At 41.2% G+C, this 20,856-nt stretch overlaps 2 protein-coding genes across 15 annotated transcripts in view; one reads left to right on the forward strand and one right to left on the reverse strand.

The window, feature by feature from the left end:
• Positions 1-20,856, forward strand: part of smoc1 (SPARC related modular calcium binding 1) — a 92,755-nt gene that overhangs the window by 11,189 nt on the left and 60,710 nt on the right. The gene's annotated exons all lie outside the window — the stretch shown is intronic.
• Positions 7,614-10,372, reverse strand: LOC124884977. The gene is made up of 2 exons (XM_047393075.1): positions 9,052-10,372; positions 7,614-9,019 (listed from the first exon to the last, which is right to left on the reverse strand). The coding sequence occupies exons 1-2, from the start codon at positions 10,187-10,189 to the stop codon at positions 8,973-8,975; spliced, it is 1,185 nt and encodes a 394-aa protein (XP_047249031.1). The 5' UTR covers positions 10,190-10,372; the 3' UTR covers positions 7,614-8,972.

Consider the following 20,856-nt stretch of genomic DNA (forward strand, 5'->3'; position numbering starts at 1 on the left):
TGAATCAATAGCTTTTTTTTTTAGAGAAGACCATCATTTTAATTGCAGACGCTCCCATAAATGAGAATGGCAGAGTTCTCCACCGCATGAGGTCGTCTTTGAGTAATGTCATATAATTTAATTGTGTCAGTTCATTCAGCCTCTTAGAAATACTGATGCCCAGGTACCTGATGCCTCCAATCTATAAAGGAAACGTAGGAGAGAGATGAATAATGGAGGAGACCTTTGATTTTTCCAGTTGATAGAGTAATCTTAAGTTGTTGAGAACATACTTTTTAGGGTTATTGTCTCTCTCTTCTATTTCTATCTTGGTGTTTGCATTTTCCAGAAAGAGTGACACATTATCCGCATATAAGCAAATGTTCTGGATTCTATTATCAGCAGCTGCTAGTGGTTCAATTAATATAGCGACCAGTGAGGGGCAGAATAGACAACCGTGTCAGGTGCCTCCTTCAAGGTTGAAAGAAAAGATTGAAAAGAGAATTCTGAAGTAATTTTGAACCAACTGGGAAAATTGACAGCGCCAGACCAATAATGAAAACCCCCCCATAGAAATGAAGATAAATGGACAGTTTATAGATAATTTACAGGATGTAGCAGATACTTTTAATAACGTTCTTTACATATTCTGTATAAATGATCACACAGGGTTTTTCATCCAATAACTCAAACATTGGTCCAAAAAACTACAGAACCAGCTTTTAGCTTAGGGACGGTTAGTGAACTTGAAGTTTTAAAAACCACAAGATCACTCAAATCAGCCAGAACAAATTATGTGTTCGGTCTTGATACTTTCATGCTGAAAGAGCTCAGTCACACATTAAACAGTACAGTAACAAAGATTCTCAATCCTTCAATTTCTCAGGCCATATTCCTTAAGGTATTAAAGTCAGCTGCTATCAAGCCAATCTATAAAAAAGGACATCCCTTATCAGTTGCAAATACAGGCCTCTCAGTACCACATCTACTGTGTCTACAGTTGCATAGAAAGGCATTGTTCAACAAAAAATGCCCACCTGAACACAGTCTCAGCTGCCTCTCACTCAGTGCGATTTGGTTTCAGAGCAAAACATTCTACAGAAAATGCCAACTTCTTCCTCACAGAAAAATGTGAAATATCTACTATAAAGGTGGATAAAGATTGTGTGGTTGGTGCTGTGTTTCTTGGTCTTAAGGAAACACTGTTAGCCGTATAATATCAAGCTAAGCAGATTGAATTTTTCATCATGTACTGTAAAACTGATTGAATCTTATCTGTCTAATCAATATCAGTCAGTCAGAATCAATATTTACTATTAATCTCCCTTCAGTCTGTCCGGAGGTGTCCCACAAGGATCTATTCTAGGACCATTACTTTTTTCTCTTTACATAAATGATGTTCCATCAGTACGTCCAAATACCAACATTCAAATGTATGCTGATGACTTAGTAATATACACACATGATAACAACATAAGTCAAGTTACTGAAAATTAACACAGACTATGGTCCATGTCTCAGGATGGTTGAATCTATATTGCTTCAATCTTCATATAACTAAAACGTTGCTAATTTTTTGTCTCGATCAAACAGACCCATTGCAGAACCTGTGTCAAGATAAAGAATGCAGGTTGTAACGCATATAAATGCGTTGGGATCTTGACATATTCTAAATTAACTTTTAGATCACAGGTGGAAAGGGTCTTTGGTCGAGTCAAATTCAACATTTAGTAGCCTACATGGACGCTGTGGTCATGTCACATATCAGCTACTGCTTAACAACTTGGTAGTAGGTCAATAAAACCATACAAAACCATGCTAGTTCTGTATAAAAAAACTTGTAATATTGGACAAGACACTATTGTGGTTTCACCAGTGTACAATATAATAAAAGCATAATTATTCATAGTCTTTCATCTCCTCCACCAAGGGAATTGATAAATTCAGTATTAGAACCAATTCATATCGACCAGCAAGAGGTCCAGCAAGAAGGGACTGCATTGTGCCTCTCAGAAAGAGTACTTTCAGTCAGTGTTCAGGTTCAGTTAAAGCTGCATGAGTGGAGCTCCGTTTAAATGAATATCAGAAACTAGCCTCATACGACCTGTTCAAAACACATCTGTTAGGTTTAAACACCAAACACTTTCACATTTCTGCACAAAGAAAGACACAGAGAAGTTAGTTCGTTTAAACCTGCAGGTGAGAGTGTCTCAGAGACTGCTCAGTTACAATTCTCCATACACACTCTGAGACAGCCCCTGCTCTCTCTGCCTTTTATTGATCAGAGAAGAGGCCCTGGTTACAGAAAGGGAGAGATGCACACTCATGTGGTTAGACACAGCTGCACCGACAGGATGTTCCAGAACATCCTGTCTCTATCTTGCAGCTCTTGTACATATAAGGTATAGTCACTCAAAACAGCAAGCTTCACTTCTATAGAGATTAAAACATATATCACTTCTATAAAGATTAAAACATATATAATCATTAATTAACCCTAACATTTTCCTCCTCTTTATAAATGTTTTAAACACTTGATACATCAATCATTAACCTTTTCTTCTCAGATTTTCAGTTAAGACATCATGGTGTGTTTTATCTGTACATGTCATCAAAAAGGTAATAGGAGGTCTGTAAGTTTACTGTATACAACTAATTGTCGTTAGGGTCAGGATAAAGGTCAGGGAAATGCAGAGAAGTCTCTTCTTCTTCCTGGTCATCATCATCATCGCTGGCTCCTTCTGTCTCCTCAGGTCTCAGGAGGGCATACATCTCTGACATTTCTGTTTTGACTGGCTGAATAGCAGAGGTTATTATGCGAGTGCACAATGCTCTTATACATGGAATACAGCAACATCCACACAATGTGAGAATAGCTGCAAAGACTGCTATTGACATAAGGATAGACAACACTAATTGTTTATATTTACCAAACATTTCTCCAAAACCATCCCACATTGTGGTGTCAACTCCAGAATGATCTTTCATTTTGCTGTTAAGTGACCTAAGACCCTCCAGGGCCTTGGTGAGGCTCCCATCAGCTGCGGTGTTATTTGGAATAAATGTACAACATTGATGGCCAAATATTGAACATACTCCACCTTTTTCAGCTAAGAGCATATCGACAGCAATTCTATTTTGGAAAGCCATTAAAGAGGTAGCTGACAATTGTTCATGGATGGCTGAGAATCCTTCTTCAGTTTTATTTCCTAGTCTTTGCACATTGTAATGGATGTAGTTTATTCTGTCAACATTTTTATTTATTGTGCACCACCAGCATATGGTGGATTCAAAACCTGCTGCTACTTGATCTGCTAATTTATATTCATCAGGAACTCCTCTTGGTATTCCTATGCTATCTATATAAGTAGGGTCATCTTTACTCCATCCTGATCGTTTTGCTCTATTTTTCCAGGTGTGTGGAAATATGCTGGCTACTGTACCCAACAAATCTGCTACTGAGAGTGGGATGACAGACACGGGCAATATTAATGACACTGATGCACACAACCCAGTTGTGTTGTATGGCAACCTGTCATACAGTTTATCGTCTCCACACCACCACCAGATGTCGCTGCGTGCTTTAGGTTTAAAGCTGACACCTACTGCTATGATGGAGTGACATTGATCTTTATTGAGTCTGCTTATGTTTGATCCCACACCTGTTCGGTTAATGCAGGAAAAATTTCCTGGAGCAATCTTATTTGAGAACATTGGTTTTTGTTTTTCAGCTGTAGTTAAAGGATAAACATTATCCCACATAGTACAGTTTGTCGAGGGTCTTGTGCTGTTCATTACTTCTACTAGACATTTTTCTGTCAACGTTGAGGGAACCACTTGTAGCAGGGGTCTGGCTCCCATGCATACTACACAATCTGTTTTTGCTGCCTGGGCAGCCTGTTCCGCCATTAAGAGCCAGTTGTTATCTATTTTAGATATTCCTGTAGTTATTTTGAACCAGTCATCTGTTGTCAGGTTTCCAGGATCAATTCTGACTCCCCTTTCTACTGCTCTTGGGGAAAGCGTCGTTTCATTTTTATGTTCACAGATAAATAGTTGGAAACTGGGATCCGCCCCTGATGAATAGGCCCATAGTAAGAATCCCCAACATGAAGTGTTGTACCCAGGGGGTGCTATGGAAGTTTCCGTAAGGTTCACAGTTAAATATATAGCTGTACTTGTTGCGTTAAGTCTGAATAGTTTTTTCTGGTGCTTTGCATATGCAGTAGTGCCCCACGTTGGGGTCCATTCATTATTTGCATCAGCTACTATTGTGGCCCATTGTGTTTGTTTTTGATCATTAGTCAAATACCATTTGTAGTTTTTATAATCTTGGCCTTTTGTGCTCGAATGGCTCAGACTGGTAAGTGGAATGACAAGACTTGTGGTGGTGTTTGACTGTGCACACACCATTAATCCGAATTGATAGGCATTACTTGCGCTACACATGTGTGTGTCACGTGCCGGGGATCTTTTGTGCAGTGTTCTATGATTTCTTTCCCATATTAGCAGGGCACCTACAATTATGATCGAGATGACGCCCCCTATTATCCATATCTTTTTGTGTGTTGGTGTGTACATCTTTCTGTAGATTGGCGCCCTTCCTAAAAACCTGTAGCAGAGCTGTGGACAATCTTCACCGGTTTGAGACAGCTGCAAACTATGATTGCAGCTCCCTTTGTAGCCGGACTTTCTCTGAAGGTCAGATGAAGAGCTACAATGCTACAACAGATACCACAATGCTATTACTACAACACAAACAATGATAGTTAGGGAAAACACTGCTATTGAGAAATTTATTTTAGTCATGTTCTATTATTCTTTTACAATGTGTCAGATGAATCCATGAGTTTCTTTCTGCAATCTTAATTGCAGTTCCAGTGGTCAACAACACCTGATAAGGACCTTCCCACTTAGGTGAATGCCAATGCTTCTTCTTTATGCTTTTTATCAGGACCCAGTCTCCAGGTTCAACTAATGGTTTTTCCTGTGTAGACACAAAAGGCTCATGGTCACTTGCGTGTTCATCTGTTTGTTGTTTTTTCTGTAACATTTTTCTCATGTAATCTGCTAGTGTGCTTTCATCATCAGTTTCCCATTTATTTTTAAAGAATGGTAATCTATATGGCCTCCCAAACAGGGTTTCATAGGGTGTTAGTCCTCCTGTGCTTGTGATGTTTATGTAGAGCTTTACTAAGTCTAAACATTTAGTCCATGGTCTTCCTGTTTCTTCCATGCACTTTTTTAATCGGTTTTTTATTGTTCCATTCATTCGTTCTACTAGACCAGCGCTTTGAGGGTGATAAGCGCAGTGATGTCTAAGATCCATTTGTAGGGCTTCTCCTATTTTTTCTATCATTTGATTTACAAAATGAGTTCCATTATCACTATATATTTTTTCTGGAATTCCATATCTAGGTATGATATCTTTACATAGTGCTTTTGCTACGGTCAATGCATCAGGATTTTGTGTAGGAAATAACTCTATCCATTTAGAAAAAGAGTCTATTATTACTAAACAGTACTTTTTTCCTTCACTTTTATTTAATTCTATGAAATCCATATGTATGTGTTGGAAAGGATATTTTGCTTTGGGGAACTGTCCCCTTTTTGGTCTGAAGTTCCCTTGTGCATTGTGTTTGGCACAGATCAAACATGTTCTACAAAAATTTTTTGAATAAGAGTTAAATCCATATGTTGTGTATATTTCGTTCACTAATCCTACCATTCCTCCTCTCGAGACATGAGAAACTCCATGACTCGATATTGCTGCCCATTTGTATAGGTTTTTTGGTAGGATAGGTTTATTTTCTGGTCAGGTGTATATTCCTTCTTTAAGCTGAGCTCCCTTTTTTAACCAGGTTTGTATTTCATTTTGGGGTGATTGTTGTTGCATTTCCAGTAATGTTTCATTTTTTAGTTCTGTTGTTAGTAGGAGAAGACTACTTGGTTGTTGTTCTGCAGCTGCTTTAGCAGTTTTATCAGCAAAGGCGTTGCCTTTAGTCACAGTGTCTGTTCCTGTGGTGTGTGCCGCACATTTGCATATTGCAAGCTTTTTTGGCAGTTGGACTGCTTGCAATAGCTCTGTTAATAGTGCTGCATGTGTTACAGGTTTTCCAGTGGAGGTAATCATACCCCTATTTTTCCAATGTTGTGCAAAAGTATGCGTTGTTGCATATGCATACTGGCTATCAGTGTATATTGTTGCACTTTTTCCTGTCATTATTTTGCATGCTTCAGTTAAGGCTACTAACTCAGCAGCTTGCGCTGAGTAGTGTGAAGGGAGTGCTTCTGCTTTTAGTACTTTATTAAGAGTCACTACAGCATATCCGGTTTTTGTTTTACCTTTCTCATCTTTTTTGGAAGACCCGTCTACAAATAATGTTTCTCCTTCTGTCAAAGGAGTATCTTTTAAGTCTTTTCTGCTTTTTGCTATTTCCTCAGATAATGTTTCACAATCATGAGTTTCTCCATCCTCCTCTGTGGGGATTAATGTGGCTGGGTTTAGTGCTGTACACCGTTCTATTTTGAGATGTGGTTGTGACAGCAAGATAGACATACAGGAAAGATGTCTTGCCGGTGACAGGAAGCTCATTTTAGTTTGCAAAAGCAGTGCTGAAACTGCATGAGGTACTTTCAAAGTGAGTGGATGGAATAGTACAACATCTGCGCTAGACGTGACTGCTAGAGAAGCAGCCACCACTGCTCTGACGCAATGTGGAAGGGCACACGCCACTGCATCCATTTTGGTTGAATAGTAGGCTACTGGTTTATATTTACTTCCATGTAGTTGTGTTAACACGGAGGTCATGAAATTTCCTTTGCAGTCTACCATTTGTACAAAGTCTTTGTTGTAATCTGGTAATGCTAACACACAACTTCCCACCATAGTTTGTTTCAATTTACAGAGTGCATCTTCTGCTTCAGAACTCCATTTTAGGTAGTCAGACATTTTAAGTTCCTCTTTGTACATCAGGCTTTGCAGGGGTGCTGTTAGCTCTGCATAATTTGGCACCCAACTTCTACAGTAATTAGTGAGTCCTAAAAAAGACATCATTTGTTTCTTTGTCAATGGTTTTGGTGCTTGCAGAATTGCAGTTTTCCTTTCTTCCATTATTGTTCTTCCCCCTGAACTGAGCTGATGGCCCAGATATTTCACACTTTCCTTACAAAACTGTAATTTATTTTTGCTGACTTTGTGGCCTTCTTTAGCCAAATGTCTCAGGAGTGCTATGGAGTCTTTTTTACATTTTTCTTCGGTTTCAGATGCAACTAGTATGTCATCCACATACGTGAGCAATTGGCTCTGTTGTGGTGGGTCAAAAGTGGCCAAGCTGGATGTAAGAACTTGGGAGTAGATGGTGGGGCTTTCACAATATCCTTGTGGTAATCTGGTATAAGTGTATCTTTTCCCTTTAAATGTGAAAGCAAACCAGTATTGACTGTCTTTGTGTAGTGGTACAGAAAAGAATGCGTTACTTATGTCCACTACCGTGAAATATTTTGCTTTCGGGTTCAAGGAATTTAGTAACGTGTGTGGATCTGCTACACACGGGGATCTTTGTATTACTGCATTATTTACTGCTTGTAAATCTTGAACCATCCTCCATCCCACAGATGGGGGTGCCTTTTTCACAGGGAATATTGGTGTGTTACAGGGTGATTCAGCACACTCAATTAATACTCCAGCTTTCTTTAAATCTTCAATAACAGGTTCTATTCCCACCATTGCATCTGGTTTTAGAGGATATTGTTTAACTCTGGGTCTGTACTCTGTTTTTGGTCTTATCACAACAGGAAGTGCTCCTTTTACCAAGCCAACATCAGTAGGTCCTTGTGACCATAGTCTCTCAGGAACTTGTTTAAATAGTTCCTCTTCTTCTTTTGTGAAAAAGATGTGTCATTTTTGTTTTGGGTCTAGGTGCACTCCAGCCTGGACAGTTACTGTCCAGAACAATGCCTTTTTGGTCATTTCAGTGGACTGGCTATACCATGTGTTCATGCCGGTTACCACCCAATCCCTTGCTCTTTCACCTCTGTCCACTAGTTTTGCTAAGTTTTTCCATTCTTCCTTTTTGTCTTTGCATAAGGATATGTGTGGCCCAGAAAGTTGTCTGAAAAGTGGTTTGACAGTTTCTGGCAATATTACTGCAGCTGCTGCATTTGCTTCTACATCTGAGTACACATATGAGACTGTTATCTTTGTTGGGGTCATCCTATTCAATTCACTCATATACTTGGTGTCTGGTTTTGCAGTATACCACATTGTCACATGTAATTCATCTGGTGACATAACATCTTGTGGGCTCCGCATTGATTGTTTGCCTTCATCCACTAACGATGCCCCTGTTGCAGTCGGCGGTTTGTTAGGGATGTCTAAAGTGTAGTAATAGTTTGGTGTTCCCGTCCCTTGTACTACATAGACTTCCTCAGGTTTGCCTCTGACCACTGTCAAACCCTCTGGGGTTGGTGTTAGGCTTAGGCAGAGGGCTATTAAGCCATCTCTTCCCAGTAGGTTCACTGGACATTCTGGTAACATCAAAACTGATAACTGACATGTTTTTCCTTCTGGATCTCTGATCCATAAGGGTTCCGTTTCATTGACTTGTCTGATTTTACCTTGTGCGGCCTGAACTGTGGTACATTTCCCACTGGGTCTCACATATGGTAATTGTTCTCTAATTGTTGTCCTGCAAGCTCCACTATCACAAAGAAACGTGATAGGTGTGCCTTGTACCAGCAGGGTTATTTCAGGTCTTATTTTTTCAACATAGAATAGATCATCTAAATTTAGTATTTCCTCATCTTCTGAGGTGGTTTTCTCTTGTATTAAATTTTGATCCAATTCTGTCCCGTTTGTCTCACGATCTAGTCATGCATTTTTAGTTTGTGGGGGAGGACCTCCCCTACAATCCCTGGCTAGATGTCCTTCTTTACCGCAGGACCAACATGCTCTAGGATTTTGTGCTCCAAAGTGTCCTCTACCTCTTCCTCTACCTCGGCCTCTGCCTCTTCCCCTGCCCTGTGACTGTTGATAGTACACAGTGTTGTCCTCCTCCTGGTAAAACACTGCATCTCTGACTGTGTCCTTTTTACCCTTTTTACTTTTTATAACTTTTTCAGCATGCAGAGCATGATTTATGTAATCTGCAAGCGAGCCCCCACTCATTCCTATGTAGTGCCGGTTTACCCAGCCGTGTATGTCAGGTGTTGAGCCTGAGTGGAGTGCATTCTTTAGTTGCTGCTGATAAGCACCATTTTCATCCTCGCTTGGTTCCAGTCCACTGTGAACTTTAAAAACCTTCGCCATTCTCACTCTGTATTCATCAAAAGGTTCATCTGGTTTTTGTTTACATCTTCCTATTTCAGTGTAATTTGCTCTCTTTTTATATTTTCCTTTTACTCTATCCAGGAGAGGATCTAACTGGGTTTTTAGCTCTACGCTACCAGCTGCAAGAGGTGCTCCTAATGCAGCTGATGGATTATAACCTCCTTTCACGTGATACCAGTCAGGACCTAGTTTGCACATCCATACTTGTTGGACTTCCATTCCATTCAGATGGTAGGCTTTTCTAAGATCCTCCATCTGCCTCACACTCTCATCCACATCCTCTCTAGGGTGTGGGATTCCCTCTACAGCCTTTTTAACATCATCTTGGGTCCAAGTTCGATAAACTCTAATTATATCTTCTTGGCCGTCTGCGCCTGCTCGTGGGTTAGGGAGTTCAATGAGGGGAAAAGTTTGCACATCCCCTCCTTCATCTAGGGTCATGGGACTAACCCTAGGTAATGGAGATAATATATGTCCCCATTTTGCAGACCAGCTACCCACTCCACCAGTGCTTCGAGTAGCAATTGGTGTTTGTGGTGTATATTCAGGTGGTGTTGGTGGTGGTGGAGCAGTGGGTGCATCTATTTCATTTCTCCCCACTGCCCCTCCCTGTTGCTGTAGTAACTGCTGTTGCAACGCTAAGTAGGGACCAGAATATTCATTATCTTCCCTTCTGTGAAACATTATGTTGTCATGTCCTGCTTCTCTCCGTTTTGCTTCCTCCTTTTCTCTCTTTTGTTCTTCTTCACTTGCTTTTTCTTTCTCTTTATTTTGTCGCTTTCTTTCCTCTCTTTCTTGTTTTGCCAATCTTTCTCCTTCCTCACGTTGTTTTGCTATTTTAACCCAGACTTGAGTCTGTGCATAACCTTCCTTTCTCATTTGTTTTTCATTATTTTTGCATTTAATTTTTATTTTATTCTGTAATTCTGTTAGGGCACTTGTAGACAGCTTTCCATTATAATTATAGGTTTTTATCCAATAACACAGGGGTTCTACTGCATCTTGATTTTCTTTTTCTACCGCTTTCCAATCTTTGCACGTAAGGTTATCGAGCAACTTTTGTTTCTCTTTACTCTGCCCCTTTCCCATTTTGAACTAAATTTAGATCCAGTATGTTTTTTAATACCTGGTGTATTCTAAATACTGGATTTATGTATTTGAAAACAGGATGGTGATCAAGAAGTCAGTTGTGGTAAAATCCACTTCAACCCTGTTCAGGTGGGATTTTCTTGCCTACAAGCATCCACAAAGGCTCACCATTTACTATCTGTTTTCAGTTTATATGAAAGGTAAGGACCTAATGGTCATTACTATTCCATTCACTCTTCCACACGTTTTTCAGTCACACTTTTTTACGCGTTTTATTCTTACTTTAATTACTTTCACAAAAACATAACAGAGGACTCCGCCGTCCTGTGTAGAGTTTAATTAGTCTATTTCAACTAAGGGAGTCTACCCTCCTGCGGAATTTAACTGTCTATTTTAGTTCAACAGAGGACTCCGCCGTCCTGTGTAGAGTTTAATTAGTCTATTTCAACTAAGGGAGTCTACCCTCCTGCGGAATTTAACTGTCTATTTTAGTTCACCTGATAGTGTCTAGAATTGTCAGGGTTTCTCTATACTGTACTATTTTAGGTCATTTGCATTTCATCACTCATTCCTTTTAAATGAAAGACCTACTCACTGGTTCTCTGTGTCCTCGGGAGTACCGTCAGCCGTCAGACCCCAGCCTGTCAGGGAGGGACCAGTCCCGGAAAGGGTATTAGTACTGTGGCCACAGATTTGTCTGGAATCTCACTCACCCACTGGGATCGTCAAGCGTCTTGGTCTCCGGCTCGAAGGACCATTTATGTTAGGTTTAAACACCAAACACTTTCACATTTCTGCACAAAGAAAGACACAGAGAAGTTAGTTCGTTTAAACCTGCAGGTGAGAGTGTCTCAGAGACTGCTCAGTTACAATTCTCCAAACACACTCTGAAACAGCCCCTGCTCTGTCTGCCTTTTATTGATAAGAGAAGAGGCCCTGGTTACAGAAAGGGAGAGATGCACACTCATGTGGTTAGACACAGCTGCACCGACAGGATGTTCCAGAACATCCTGTCTCTATCTTGCAGCTCTTGTACATATAAGGTATAGTCACTCAAAACAGCAAGCTTCACTTCTATAGAGATTAAAACATATATCACTTCTATAAAGATTAAAACATATATAATCATTAATTAACCCTAACAACATCTAAAAAACTGGTTTGTCAATAGTCATGCATGCAAACTTTTATTATCAGTTTTTTTAATTGTCCTGGCCTTATTGTCTTGTTCTACAGCTTTTGTTATTGCCATCCTCTTGTCCAAATATATCTTTAGATGTTTGAGTATTTTCAACTAAAAGTTGGCACTAAAACCTGCACTTGGAGCACTTTTTCCTCTCGTACTCGTACTCGTACTCGTACTCCTCGTCTTCCGCTTATCTGGGACCGGGTCGCAGGGGCAGCATACTCAGCAGAGACACCCAGATGTCCCACCCCCAGACACCTCCTCCAGCTCCTCCAGGGGGAGCCCAAGGCGCTCCCAGGCCAGCCGAGAGACATAGTCCCTCCAGCGTGTCCTGGGCCGTCCCCTGGGCGTCCCCCCGGTGGGACGTGCTTGGAACACCTCCCGAGGAAGGCATCCAGGAGGCATTTGGTATAGATGCCCGAGCCACCTCAACTGGCTCCTCTCGATGTGGAGGAGCAGCGGCTCTACTCCGAGCCCCTCCCAGTTGGCCGAGCTCCTCACCCTAATTCTAAGGGAGTGCCCGGCCACCCTACGGAGGAAGCTCATTTCAGCCACTTGTATCCGCAATCTCGTTCTTTCGGCCATGACCCAAAGTTCATGGCCATAGGTGAGGGTAGGAACGTAGACCGACCAGTAAATCGAGAGCTTCGCTTTTTGGCTCAGCTCTCTCTTCACCACAACGGACCGGCACAGCGCCCCCATTACTGCGGCAGCCGCACCGATCTGTCTGTCAATCTCCCGCTCAATTCTTCCCTCACTTGTGAACAAGTCCCCAAGATACTTAAACTCCTCCACTTGAGGCAGGAACTCCCCTCCAACCTGAAGAGGACAAGCCACCCTTTTCCGGTCGAGAACCATGGCCTCGGACTTGGAGGTGCTGATCCTCATCCCAGCCACACTCGGCTGCGAAGCGCCCCAGCGCATGCTGTAGGTCTTGGCTAGAGGGGGCCAGCAGGACCACGTCATCTGCAAAAAGAAGAGACGAAATCCTCTGGTCCCCAAACCAGACCCCCTAAGGCCCTTGGTTGCGCCTAGAAATCCTGTCCATAAAAGTTCTGAACAGGACCGGTGACAAAAGGCAGCCCTGCCGGAGTCCAACATGCAGCGGGAACAGGTCACGCAATGTTGAAGAGGCGTGTCAACCATGAACATCCAGAGACTTGAGGTACTCAGGGCGGATCTCATCCACCCCCGAAGCCCTGCCACCGCGGAGCTTTTTAACCACCTCGGTGACTTCAGCCTGGGTGATGAAAGAGTCCAACCCCGAGTCCCCAGCCTCTGTTTCCACCAGGGAATGCGTGATGGCAGGATTGAGGAGATCCTCGAAGTACTCCTTCCACCGCCCGATAATGTCCCCAGTGGATGTCAGCAGCCTCCCACCCCCACTGTAAACAGTGTTGACGAAGCACTGCTTCCCCCTCCTGAGGCGACTGACAGTTTGCCAGAATTGCTTCGAGGCCAACAGGTAGTCCTTCTCCATGGCCTCACCAAACTCCTCCCAGGCCCGCGTTTTTGCCTCTGCCACCGCCCGGGCCGTGGCACGCTTGGCCTTACGGTACCCGTCAGCCGCCTCAGGAGTCCCACGAGCCAACCACAGCCGATAAGACTCCTTCTTCAGCTTGACAGCGTCCCTTACTGCCGGTGTCCACCACCGGGTTCGGGGATTGCCGCCGTGACAGGCACTGCAGACCTTACGGCCGCAGTTAGGGGCAGCAGCATCGACAATAGATGCGGAGAACATGGTCCACTCGGACTCTATATCTCCAACATCCCCCGGAATCTGGTCGAAGCTCTCCCGGAGGAGGGAGTTGAATACATCCCTGGCCAAGGGCTCCGCCAGACGTTCCCAGCAGACCCTCACTATGCACTTGGGCCTGCCAAGTCTGTCCGGCTTTCTCCTCCTCCAGCGGATCCAACTCACCACCAGGTGGTGATCAGTGGACAGCTCAGCCCCTCTCTTCACCTGAGTGTCCAAAACATGCGGCCGAAGGTCTGATGATACGACAACAAAGTCGATCATTGACCTCCTGCCTAGGGTGTCCTGGTGCCAAGTGCACTGATGGACACCCTTATGTTTGAACGTGGTGTTCATTATGGACAATCCGTGACTAGCACAGAAGTGCAGTAACATAACACCACTCGGATTCAGATCGGGGAGGCAATTCCTCCCGATCACGCCTCTCCAGGTGTCACTGTCGTTTCCCACGTGGGCGTTGAAGTCCCCCAGCACAATAATGGAGTCCCTGGGAGGGGCACTATCCAGCACTACTGACAGGGACGCCAAGAAGGCCGGGTACTCCACACTACCGCTCAGCCCGTAGGCCGAAACGACAGTCAGAGGCCTGTCCCCAACCCGAAAGGCGCAGGGATGTGACTCTCTCATCCACCGGGGTAAACCCCAACACGAGACGGCTGAGCTGGGGGTTAACAAGCAAACCCACCCCAGCCCGCCGCCTCTCTCCGTGGGCCACTCCAGAGTAGAAGAGAGTCCAGCCCCTCTCAAGGAGATGGGCTCCAGAGCCCAAGCTTCCATTTGGTAGAATATCATTTAGTGCCTGATTGTAGTCTTTTGTGTACATTTATATTTTAATTGTTGTTTGCATATATATCTGATGTTTTATCTTGCATTTGCAGCAAAGCTATTACTAATGTATCAAGTTTCAATACATGTGCTACAGGTTTTTATGTTAAAAGGTAAAAAGAGTTTTAAATCACTTGTAAATGTAAACACAAAAACTACCAAAAGCTGCATGTATTTACACTTTATGTTTAACAATAAGGCAGTATTCAGGCTGGTACTCACTGTATAGATTTCCTGAAAACTATGCAAATTAATGAACAAATAGGAACACTCTGTCCTTTAACATTTAACAAAAACCCTGACTACGGAGGACCATTTTCATAGGTTTGTTGTTCCTCTGTGGTGGGCTCACTTTCATATGCTTTCTCTGGTCTGTTTAACTAAGCCACTTGCTTGTGATTTAAAGAATCCCATAAACAGTTGGAGATTAGTGACAAAAGGAAGCATTTAACGGACATGTACCAGTATGCATGTGTTGTTTCACTGTTTATTGTTGCTATCCTATGATGATAATAAGCTCATTCCACAATAGCAGGGATCTGGTACATAGTTCCAACTTGCACAATGAGATGCACACTGAATAGGGTCAGTTTGTAATCTGTCTGAGAATAGAAACCCTTTTTCCTAAGCAATAGTCAAGTCAGGGTGAGATCAGCAAATTTTTGAATAAACAGTGTGACAAATAACTTTTCACTGCATTATTGAGTGTTACAGCTTCAGTCTGTTTCGTTCTGCTTCAGAAAACATAAAGTGACTTACTAAAATCTTGGTTTTCTGTGTCAAGGCCTCCATACCTTAAGTCTTTGGTAGACAACAGCAACAATATCTTGGAAATGAAAAACGGGCAGCATGAGTTTCAATTCTTGCTATAACAGCTATATGGAAAACAGTCAGTCAGTCATCTTCTATACCGCTTCTTCCAAAGTGGGTTGCGGGGAAGCTGGTGCCAGCAGTCTATTGGCAGGGGGCGGGGTAGACCCTGGACAGGTCGCCAGTCCATCGCAGGGCAACACACAAACATATGGAAAACAAACAAGAAATAAAGATAACATATACGTAGGGATTCTCAGCCCTTGCCCAGTAACTTGTTGAGGGACCTTTGACAACAATCACACCCTCTAAGTCTTCTTAGGTATATCTCTACAAGCTTGAGACATTTCTCACATCACCGTCGCTAAGCATCCATTTTTTGGTTTTTCCAGAGATGTTACCTGGGATTAAAATCCAGGATGTGTCTGAGGAACTCAATATCATTCACAGGCTGTCTCTGAAGGCACTCCTTTTTTATCATTAGAATTCTGGTGGGAAATGAATCTTTACCTCAGTCTGATGTCCAGAGAAATCTGGAGCTGGTTTTCTTGCTGAATCTCTATGTTTACCTGCTATATTCACCTTTAATTTTTCCCTCTATGTGGACACTTCCTGCCACAGGAAAACATCCGCACAGCATGATGCAGATGGTGCCGTGCTTCATAGGGATGGGTTAGACAGGTGATTAACACAGTCGGTTTTCCTTCTTTTGCATTTATGGCCAGAAAGTTAAATTTTCGATTCATTAGACCACAGACCTTTGTTTCTTCTACTCTGATAATCTCTAAGGGGAGTTTCTACAAAGTTAAGCTGGCTGCCATGTACATTTGGCCTCTCTACCGCAAAGCCCTGACTGGTGGAGTGCATTAGCAGTGGTTGATCTTTTGGATTCACTCCACTGTTCGACTATTTCTCTGTTTTTTGAGTTTGGGAGATCAAAATTTGTAAACTGTTTGTAATATGAGAAGTTTTTGCATGTAAATGTTAGTTTTACATTACAGTAATTTCCATTTATGGGCTGATGATGCGTTTAATAACAAACAGGAGATCCAATCTCCAATGGAGGACAATAATAAAACAGATTACCTAGTCGGAGTATTAAGTAAGCAGTAAACAGTATTATTTTTCTTTCTAAGATTAATTGAAATACATAATTTCTAAGCAGGTTTAGCATTTTTGAGCAGAAAATAATTGCTAAAGAATTTGACGTCCCATTCTCAAGGTAAAAATGAAGGGCAATTTAGGTTGGAGAAACTGGAATTGTTCTGCATTGAACAACTGATGTATTAATGTGATGCGGACATCATATTGTTTTGAGGTAATGATCTATGTTTACTGTATCTGTCCGTATTAAATAAACATTAAAAACATAATACTAAGGTTTTTCTTTTTGTTTTTTTTACACACATGCCAAAAAATTCTGCATCACATTTATTGTTGCAATTCTGAGAAGCCATATATATTGTGCATATGCTTTATTATTTATCAGATACTGCAGCAATGCTCCAATAAAGACATTACCTAATCTCAGACTGCTCTTTGCAGATGCTCTGTCTGCACTGCGGAAGATTTACTGACTTCAGCATGCAGAGTTTTTGGGGTGGCTCCAACTGCAGTGCAGTTTGATCCACTTTGGGATTTATTTAACTAATAATTATTGACCACTTGTGGGCATTCATAGACTATGTAAGAGCATTGAAACTTAATCCCAAAATGATCAGTTAATCCTTAAATTTAAAAAAGAATATGTATATATATAATAGACAAGGACTTCACAGCAAAAGGAATATAGCCTAGTTTCCTTGCATTTAGACTTAAAAAAAGATTTTTTAGATTTTAGATGGAAAATAAGAAACTGACTGAAGCTTTAGCACCAGTTCTTATTGATTCCACAGTCAAAAGGACAACATCCATTGCTGAAAAACCAGTTCTGCAGACACATCATCTCTTTGCTTGGCCAGAGAAAAGAACCAATTTTGTAAATGGTTGGAAAACTGAAAGGTTGTGAGCCTCATGTTTAAAAACTCCAAATTAGATTTGCTTTTCCTATTCCCAGTGTTGTTTATGAATTATGATCAGAGGCTGGGAATTCCATTATAATACATTTTTCATCAAAGGTGAAAGCTGTTTAAAATATCACTTATAAATTAGACTTGTGATAGAAGACCATTAGTTTGCTCTAAAAATTTAAAATAGAACCAAGATAGGATTAAATCTGAAATTGTGAAGAGATTTATGTGCTATGTCAGTGTAGCTTAGAAGGGCCTTTCAGAGTGCTAATATGTAAAGTATGGACCTTCATGTGCTATATTTTTGCATAGTAGTCACAGCACAGGCAGGAATTTGCACATGTAACACCAACCTCAATCCCAACATCTTCATTACTAGGAGGACTGGCCACAGGTATGCCTTCATCAGACCTACCAACATATGGTAGTTCACCTTAACTTACAGGCTGAGCAAGGAGAACATTGATCTGAGCCATAACCATGATGCTTGTGTTAACTCTGGAGGAGCTGCAGAGGTTCACAGCTAAGGTTGGAAATTCTGAGTAGGAAGAAGAAAGTCCTCCCCATGGTTGATAGTGGTAGGGCAAGCATCATGCTGTTGGGAAGTTTTTCTTCAGCAGGCCAGAAGAAGGTATTCAGAGTTGAGGGGAAGCTGGACTTCCCCTCAACTCTGAACCTGTTGTGGCTGTAAAAGACATGAGACTGGGCCAAATGTTCACCTTTCAGAAGGACAGTGACCCTAAACATACAGCCAGTCATACTATCCATGTGTTAGACTGTCCCAGTCAAAGTCCAGATATAACTCTAATTGAGAATCTGTGGCAAGACTTAAAAACATGTTACCCCTAAATACCCCTAATGTCAATCAGCCGAAATTGCATTGGAAGGTGGTTCTAGAAAGCCTCTGCCTCAGACCTGAGAGAAGTTGGCCCCCACATCTTCTTCAAATCAAACAGAATTGGTGTCAGACGTTTGTGCAGAAAAATGTTTGTTTGTGGAACTTTTATTTTAAAGATACTAATAAAAGTTTCCGGAGGTCACAAACCAACATTTTTGCTGCCAACGTCACTGTGAGGTTCTTCTCAGGGTGCAGAAAGTCTGAAAAAAATGTAAGGCCTACTAAACTTTGGTTAATGCATAACTATCTGTATTCATAAGCATGTGGTCTAATGTTTGTCTGTAGTCGTTATCATTCTGCTGGTGTGTATCTCAGAATGTATCTAGGATACACACTAGCAGACATGTTAAATAAAAGCCTTGTATTTAGGCACCACCTGATAGGTTTGATAAGTCTGAAATAGGGTTCAATGGTTTATTATGTGTCGTACGATTGTTTTATTGCTCCAAATCTCTCCAAAAGTGAAATAAACTCTAAACCAATAAAGCCAATTGGAAGGTGTTAGGTTTAGATTTACTGTTGAAGATGAAATTTGCAGATTTGCTTACTGCCTGGATTAAAAATATCTAGCTTTTTTTACCATTAGCCCTTTAAGCAGGTCATATAAGAAATTACTATTTTATAATTATATTTGCTTATCAGCTTCAGTGCCAAAACTCAGGCTGGAACAGATTCCCCACCAGTGATGGCAAAAAAAATCCTTTTTTTCTGAAGCTATAATGGTTGCACAACAGGGGTTGCATTTCACTTATTTTATGAGTGTTGCAGAGAGTGCTCGGGGGTCTGTGTTTTTCTGGCTTAGATGTGTGGGATACTGTGCATGCTGGGGGAATTTGGCTTGTTAAATGTGAGAATCTCATTGCTCATTGTTTCCCGGCCGAGACATCAGTACCACTCTGCCTTGAAGTCAGGAAAAGGTGACTATCAAATTATGACAGTGTCGGGAAATGTTAAAGCTGTCTCTCATCCCATTATTCTGGGTTTCTTCTTCTGTGTTGTTAAAAAGTAATGAAAGAAATGGATTTAATACCCTTATTGTTTTGACGTCTCTTATGTCTTGTTTGGCTTGCCGTGATGTCAAACTGAGTTTAATGATCAAGAGCTTAACAAGTTCACCGTTACATGTTTAGCACCGTTACATGTTTTAACTGAGGTTTTCCTGGTTGTTCCAAAGCAGATCCAATAACAGCTCTTGTTACATTTTACTGTGTTTGATCTAAATATGATTGGTTTTGATTATGGGACAGCAGGTGGGACTGAACCTCAGCTATTGTTGGCAGAACTGGAGAGGCTGTTTTGTTCTGTCAGAAGATAATACCAGGTTATTTCACCCAGACTTATACTAAAGCCGCTGATTGCTGGCAAAAAGGAAAGGCCAAGGCTTTAACATAAAATAACAGCTGTAAGCTCCTAATTTGCTAGACAGGTGGGGTTTAGCACATCAGAACCTTCTGGAGAGAATTTGGTGATACTGCAGGAAAGAGTTAGCAAGGTAAATACAGTCATGGGAAAGAAATTGGCCACTCTATTAAATATTTGGTTCTTTCAAAAGAAATGTTTATGTCTTGGCTTCTAATCTTTTTTATTTCTTTCTGGAAAAGAGAGTGATTTAATTACAAGTAAATACCAAATATTAACCTTTATGTATAAACAAAAGATATTCACCAAAATGTTTATTCCATCTGAGGAAAAAGTTAGGAAATCCTGCCATTTAACTGCAACTGTACCCCCTTTGGTTAAAATAACCTCAGCCTGATGGTTCTTGTAACCATCTACCAGTCTCAGATATCAGTCTCAGGAAATTTGCCTTACTCCTCACTTTTAGCTTGAGGTGTTTGAGGGGTTACGTGCCTGTGTACCGCCTGTTTTAAGTTACCCCCACTACATTTAAAGAGAATCAGATCTGATCTTTGAGTTTGCTCATGACTTTCCTTTTCTTAACTCATTCATTTCTTAAGCCAGTCCTTGGATTTACTGGTATGTTTCTGTAATTTTCTGTTCTTCCTCCACGTTAATTTTCCTTTAGGATCCCCATATCATGACCCTTACAGTTGTATGATTAACAGTTGGTATGAGGTTCTTTTTCTTGAACATTGTACTTGGTATTTGCCAAACTTTGGTCATGAACATTATTCTAGGTCTGCTTTTTGTCTACATTCTCTATGGCAAACCTTTATGTTTTTCTTAGCGCAAAAAAGTTAAGCTCGTGCCGTCTCTTTCTGATTGTTCAGGCATTAAAGGTTTTCTTAATATTATTAAAGGATAGGTTTCAGTCACTTGCAGTGCAAGTGAACTTTACTCTGACAGTGTTTAAATATGAGCCATTTTCTCTTTCATTGTAAAAGGGAAAATTATGTCAAATGGTCATTTAGCGGGAAATGCGATGAAACGGTTTTTCATAGTTAAATCTTAGTGTCAGCTGCGATGCAATGCAGAATCTGAGTCAGAAAAATAGACCAGATAACCTAGGACTTATACTTTGTAGGTCAATAAACAATACATTCACATTTTCAAAATTTGAAATTATTGACAAGATCCAGCATTACATGCACAAGAGCGTAATGACGTCAGTATCTGCTGGTATTGTCAACAAAGCATGGCTGATAGAAAGCGCTCAAAAGTATAGCTCCACTTTTCAAAATATGATTTAGATTTTGCTCGCTGCAATAATTGTGACAGGAATTACAAGACCAGCGGCAGGAATACACCAAAAGATTTTTCTCAAGGCTGGAGAGTGCACAATTTTCATCAGCCTCAGATCTACGACAACAACTCCGGCACTGTTAGCACGCCTGCATCTGTTAGCGACTCGTCGTCTGCAGCCAGAAACATGGGAGAAGAAATGTTTGAAACAACTCAGATGTTACAATATCAACACCTGGATGTTGTTTTGATATATTCATTAAAGTTTATATATTGAGAAATAAATATCTTAAATTGAAAAATGCTGACATAATGAATTAAAATTTATTA

Source organism: Girardinichthys multiradiatus, chromosome 19, assembly GCF_021462225.1.
Source record: "Girardinichthys multiradiatus isolate DD_20200921_A chromosome 19, DD_fGirMul_XY1, whole genome shotgun sequence".
NCBI lineage: Eukaryota > Metazoa > Chordata > Actinopteri > Cyprinodontiformes > Goodeidae > Girardinichthys > Girardinichthys multiradiatus.